This window comes from Passer montanus, unplaced genomic scaffold (assembly GCF_014805655.1).
Source record: "Passer montanus isolate IOZ18808 unplaced genomic scaffold, ASM1480565v1 scaffold118, whole genome shotgun sequence".
Classification (NCBI taxonomy): Eukaryota; Metazoa; Chordata; class Aves; order Passeriformes; family Passeridae; genus Passer; species Passer montanus.
The window spans coordinates 930,263-936,262 of record NW_024358500.1 but is presented as its reverse complement, the minus strand read 5'-3'; the positions used below and the strand labels follow the sequence as shown (position 1 = coordinate 936,262).

At 65.1% G+C, this 6,000-nt stretch overlaps 1 protein-coding gene across 1 annotated transcript in view; it reads right to left on the bottom strand.

Annotated features, from left to right (window-relative positions):
• Positions 1–559: 559 nt before the first annotated feature.
• The window catches only part of HSPG2 (heparan sulfate proteoglycan 2), a 42,533-nt gene continuing 37,092 nt past the window's right edge, over positions 560–6,000 (bottom strand). Inside the window, exons 85-94 of the mRNA XM_039697432.1 lie at positions 5,646–5,878; positions 4,919–5,021; positions 3,687–3,818; positions 3,002–3,055; positions 2,835–2,910; positions 2,619–2,697; positions 2,447–2,517; positions 2,268–2,351; positions 2,097–2,200; positions 560–991 (exon numbers count right to left, since the gene is read on the bottom strand). Coding sequence (XP_039553366.1) covers positions 828–991; positions 2,097–2,200; positions 2,268–2,351; positions 2,447–2,517; positions 2,619–2,697; positions 2,835–2,910; positions 3,002–3,055; positions 3,687–3,818; positions 4,919–5,021; positions 5,646–5,878 — 1,100 coding nt within the window. The 3' untranslated portion in view covers positions 560–827. The remainder of the gene's footprint in view (positions 992–2,096; positions 2,201–2,267; positions 2,352–2,446; positions 2,518–2,618; positions 2,698–2,834; positions 2,911–3,001; positions 3,056–3,686; positions 3,819–4,918; positions 5,022–5,645; positions 5,879–6,000) is intronic.

The following is a 6,000-nucleotide window of genomic DNA, read 5'->3' as shown; positions in this document are numbered from 1 at the left end:
TGCCCGCTCCGGCCCGCTCCGGTCCCGGTCCCGCCCGGCCCCTCCCGCCGCCCTCAGGCCCGCTGACGCCACGAGCGCGACGCGGTGACGGCGCGAGGCGCTGACGTTGGCGGGCGCGACGCGCGGGGCTGGAGGCGGGGCTTCCGCCACAGGGGCGTGGCTTGGGCGCGCCAGGTACGGGCTCGTGTCCGCCAGGGGCGGGGCTTGACCCGTAGGGGGCGGGGCTTGTACGACCACCCGGAGGGGGTGTGGCCTGTGCGCATGGGGGCGGGGCTCGCTTGCTATGGGCGCGACTGATACGGAGTGGGCGGGACCTGAGTCCCGGTGGGCGGGGCCTGTGCCCCGATGGGCGGAGTCTGTGTCCCGATGGGCGGGGTCTGTTGTCCGGTGGGCGGGGCCTGTGGCGCGGGTCCGCGCTGGGTCCCCCCGCCATCCGCCCCAGAGCCGCCCCAGAGCCCCCCAGCTCTGCACCCCTGTGCCACCGCCCAGAGCCCCCCCAGACACCCCCTGGCTGCCGTACCCCCAGAGCCCCGGCGCAGCCCCCCAAGCACGGCAGCCGCACGGGTTGTCTCTCCTTTAATGGCTGTCCCCGATTGTCCCTCGCGCCCCCACCCCGCCGCCACCCCGGGGGGCACCCAGGCGGCCCGGCCGCCCCGGCACAGTTTCGGGGGGCCGGTGGAAGGGGGGTGTAAACATTTTTGGGGGTCCCGGCCCCCCCCCAGAGTCACCCCGGGGCAGCGAAGCACCGTTTCCTCCTGGTGTTGTTGGGTTTTTTTTGGAAAAGAATAAACTCGGCCAAATTCCCCCCAGCCTCTGCTTCGGGGGGGTTAGGAGGGGCAGGGGGGCACGGGGGAGCCCCCCAGGGCGCCGTGCCGGAGGTCGATGGGGTGTCGGGGGATGCCGGCGGACTCCAGCGCCAGCCCCCGCACGCAGCCCGAGAGGCCGGAGCTGAACTTGCCGCCGGTCAGGGCGCGGGGGTCGGGGGCTCCGCCTGCGGGACACAGGAGCCGCTGGGCGGGGGCACCGCGGGGCCCCCCCGGCCCCGACACCCGCCCACGCCTCTCTCGTGTCCCGTCAGGGGTCCCCAGCCCGTGTCCCAGCACCCAGGGGTCCCGTCCTGTGTCCATCCCATGCCATCCTCTATTCCAGCCCATGTCCCACCCCATGTCCAACCCGTATCCCATCTCATGTTCCAGCTGATGTCTTATCCCAAGTGTCATCCCGTGTCCCACCCCGTGTCCATCCTGTGTCCATCCCGTGTCCCATCATGTGTACATCCCATATCCCATCTCATGTTCCAGCTGGTGTCTTATCCCAAGTGTCATCCCATGCCCATCCCATGTCCATCCCGTGTCCCATCATGTGTACATCCCATATCCCATCTCATGTTCCAGCTGGTGTTTTATCCCAAACGTCATTCCATGCCCACCCTGTGAACCCCGTGTCCATCCTGTGTCCATCCCGTGTCCCATCATGTGTACATCCCATATCCCATCTCATGTTCCAGCTGGTGTCTTATCCCAAATGCCATTCCATGCCCACCCCGTGTCCCACCCCATGCCCATCCCCTGTCCCATTCTGTGTCCATGCCATATCTGTGTCCCACTCCACATCCATCCCGTGTCCCTCCCCATGTCCATCCCGTGTTCCACCCCATGTCCATCCCCTGTCCCACCCCATGTCCATCCCGTGTTCCACCCCGTGTCCATCCCATGTCCCATTCTGTGTCCATGCCATATCCATGTCCCACTCCATGTCCAGCCCCTGTCCCACCCCATGTCCATCCTGTGTCCCTCCCCATGTCCATCCCCTGTCCCACCCCATGTCCATCCCCTGTGCCACCCCATGCCTCACCCCATCCATCCTCCCCATGTCCATCCCGTGTCCCATTCTGTGTCCATGCCATATCCCACCCCACATCCATGTCCCTCCCCATGTCCATCCCTTGTCCCTCCCCATGTCCATCCCCTGTGCCACCCCATGCCTCACCCCGTCCATCCTGCATCCACCCCATGTCCATTCCACGTCCATCCCACACTCACCCTGTGTCCATTTGTGTCCCGCCCCGTGTCCCCCGTGTCCCCAGTCCCACGTACCCACGTAGACGCTGCCCTCAGTGTTGGCCATGACGTTGGATCCGGGTGATTCCCCACTCACCGGCTCCTCTCCATCCACCTGGAGCTGCCCACGCCGGCCCTGCCTGCGGGGCACCGTCAGCACCCGCGCCCGCCCTGCCCACCCCGTGCCACCCCCAGACCCCTGCCCACCTTGTCACTGTCACCCGGTGCCACTCGCCGTCATTGACGGGGTCTTCGGAGGTGATGGTGGCCTCGCCACTGCCCAGCTGGTAGCTGTGGGGGGCAGGTGTCAGTGCAGGGCACCTCGGGGGCACCCCGTGGGCTCAGGGGACCCCAGTGCCACACGTCACACCGCGGTCCCCCCTCACCTGAACACCAGGTGCCCGTCCTTCAACCCGAGGCCGAGGAAATCTTTGGCTTTGCCACCCTCGCTGGGCTCCTGCGGGCGCAGCGGGGGGTGAGCAGAGGGCACCCGGACCCCCAGCCCAGGGGTCCCAGAGCCCGTGCCCCCCGTCCCCTGTGCCCTGTGCCCTGTCTCACCGCGCCGTGCCACAGCAGCAGCCCCTGGGCGCTGCGCGTCCGCAGCTCCAGCTCGATGGTCTCGGGAGCCTCGGGGGGGCTGCCAGGGGAGGAGAGTGATGGGGGGCAGCACCCAAAAAGGGGGTGATGCCGTGGGGGGGAGCGCAGCACCCCAAAAATGGGGAGTGCCATGGGAGGGGGGTGCAGTACCCGCTCGGGGTGTCCCGTGTCACTCACCCACGAGGGAAGAGGTGCCCGGGAAGGGCCAGGTAGGATCCGTCCTGGAATGCGGCGCTGAACTGCCCAGGGGCGTCTGGGGGGAGATGGGGGGTCAGGGGGGATGGCAGGAGGGGGCCCCAGCTGCATTTTGGGGGGAAAAAGGGGAAATGGGTGCAGGGACCCACCGCCGCCCCCGCTGCCCTCCTGCCAGTCCTGCTCCAGCTCTGCCAGTGCCGAGCCTGCGGGAGAAGAGGGGTAAAGGGGGGACATGTATCCCCTTGGTGTCCCCAAGTGTCCCCCCACCACGTCCCCACGTGTCTCCAGTTGCCCCAGGTATCCCCAAGTATCCCCCAAGTGTATATCCTCAACAGTGTCCCCAGGTGTCCCCCATGTCCCCAAGTGGCTTCATTTATTCCCAGGTATTCCCCCAAGCACGTGTCCCTGCCATGTCCCCAGGTGTCCTTCTGTGTCCCCAGTGGTCTCCAGGTGTCCTCAGGTGTCCCCCCCCATGTCCCCTTGTGCCTCCAAATGTTGTCACGTGTCCCCATGTGTGTCCCCCTCACATCCCCAGGTGTCCCTGTGTGACCTCCTCCACGTCCCCAATGCCTCCTCATGTTCCCAAGTTTCCCCAGAAGTCCCAAACCTTCTCCAAGTGTCTCCAGGTATTTCCAAGTATCCCCAAGTGTGTGTGTGTCCCTGGGTGTCCCTGTGTCTTTCCTCTGTCAGCCCCATGTCCCTCTGTGTCTTCCAGAGTCCCCAGTGTGTGTCCCCCTGCCCCTCCGTGTGTTCCCCCTCGCCGTGCTGGCAGTGTCCCTGCACGCTCCCTGTGTCCCCGGGTGTCCCCAGGGTGTCCCCCCGCTGTCCCCTCACGGTGCTGGCAGCGGGCCCCGCTGTGTCCCGGGGGGCAGCGGCAGGAGCCATGGACACAGGAGCCACCGTGCAGGCAGGGCCGGGAGGGGTGACAGCCTTCGGCCTCCTCCTCCTCCTCCTCGCAGCGCGGGCCTGGGGACAGCGGGACACGGTCACTGCGGGGCTGGGTCAGTGTGCACGGCCCGCGGGGCACGCCGGGCACGGGAGTGTGCAGTGAGCAGGTGTGAACTGTGTGTGTGCAAGTGCACAGGTGTGTGCAGTGAGCAGTGTGGACTGTGTGTGTGCAAATGCACAGGAGTGTGCAGTGAGCAGGTGTGAGCAGGTGTGAGCTGTGTTTGCGCACGCAAACCCACACAAAATGCATACACAATGCACACACACAGGTGCAGTGCACACATACAAATGCACACGCAGCACAAACGCGCTGCACACACACACACACACGCAGTACACGTGTGTGAGGCACACACATGCAGTAACGCACACACACATACACACATGTGCAACATACACATGCAGCAATGCACACGCACACACACACGTGCAGCACACACACACAGTGCACACACGCAGCACACACAGCACACACACACACAGAGTAATGCACACGCGCTGCACACATGCACGGCACACATGCAGCACACACATGCAGTAATGCACACACACATACACATGTGCAACATACACGTGCAGCAATGCACACGCACACACACACGTGCAGCACACACACACAGTGCACACACGCAGCACACACAGCACACACACACAGAGTAATGCACACGCACTGCACACATGCACTGCACACATGCATACACACACATGCAGTAATGCACACACAGCTCACACACACATGCAGTAATGCACACGCAGGGCACACACACATGCAGTAATGCACGTGTGCAGTACATACTGCGTACACACACACAGCACAGAGTAAACACATGCAATAACGCACACACACATACACACATGTGCAACATACACGTGCAGTAATGCACACGCGCACACACACACGTGCAGCACACACACACAGTGCACACACGCAGCACACACAGCACACACACACACAGAGTAATGCACACGCACTGCACACATGCACGGCACACATGCATACACACACATGCAGCACACACATGCAGTAATGCACACACAGCTCACACACACATGCAGTAATGCACACGCAGCACACACGCGTGCAAACGCCCCCAGCCCAGCCCCGTCCCCGCGCTCACCGCGGCTCCCCGGCCGGCACGGGGCGCGGTGGCCGCACGGCCGCACCCCCCGGCTGCGCAGGAACCGCTCCCGCAGCTCCAGGCGCTTCCCGCTGATGGACACCTGCGGGGACACCGCGGGGACACCGCCACCGTCACCGCCCTGCCGCCGGGGACACCGCCCGGCCGGGACACCAGCGGGGCCGGGGGGTGAGGGGCACCCCTCCAGTGAGGGGACATCAACAAGGGGACATCAGCAAGGGGACACCAATGGCACCATGCCCCAGCCCAGTGAGGGAACTCGGGGACATCAACGAGGGGACATCAACGAGGGGACATCAACGAGGGGACATCAACGAGGGGACATCAACGAGGGGACATCAACGAGGGGACATCAACAAGGGGACATCAACAAGGGGACACCAATGGCACCACGCCCCAGCCACGGGGGTCACTTCCAACCAAGGGGACACCAAGGAGAGGCGTCACCAACCCGGTGAGGGAACTGCAACAAGGGGATGGGAAGGGAAGTCACCTCCCCAACAACGGGGTCACCTCCCAACCAAGGGGACACCGCCAACAGGGTCATCTTCCCCAAGGGACACCAAGAGGGGTCATCCCCCCAACAAGGGGACATCAGTGGGGGTCACCTCCTCCCCACCAAGGGGATCGTGTCCCCAGTATGGGGGAATCCCCTCCCCACCTGAGGGGGTCACCTGCCCCCCGAGGGGACACAAGGGGGTCTCACCTCTCCGATGCAGCCGCGGAAGGAGGCGTTGGTGGGGGGGCGCAGGGGGGGCTCGGTGCCCCCCAGGTACAGGGGGCTGCGCAGGTTGAGCCCCTGGCTCTTGCCGGGTGAGGAGCGTTTCACCGGGGCGGCATCGTCCACCACCAGTGTCCCGTCCTTGTTAACCCGTTCAGCTGTCACCCAGTGCCACTGGCCCAGGGCCACCGGCTCTGCGCTCCGCAGCACTGCTGGGCCTGTGGGGACAGGGGGTGGTGTTGGGGGGGCACTGGGGGACAACCAGGGATGCTCGCGGACCTCAGATGTGCCCTGGGTGATGCTTGGGGACCAGGATGACACCCAAGGACCCCAGTGGTGC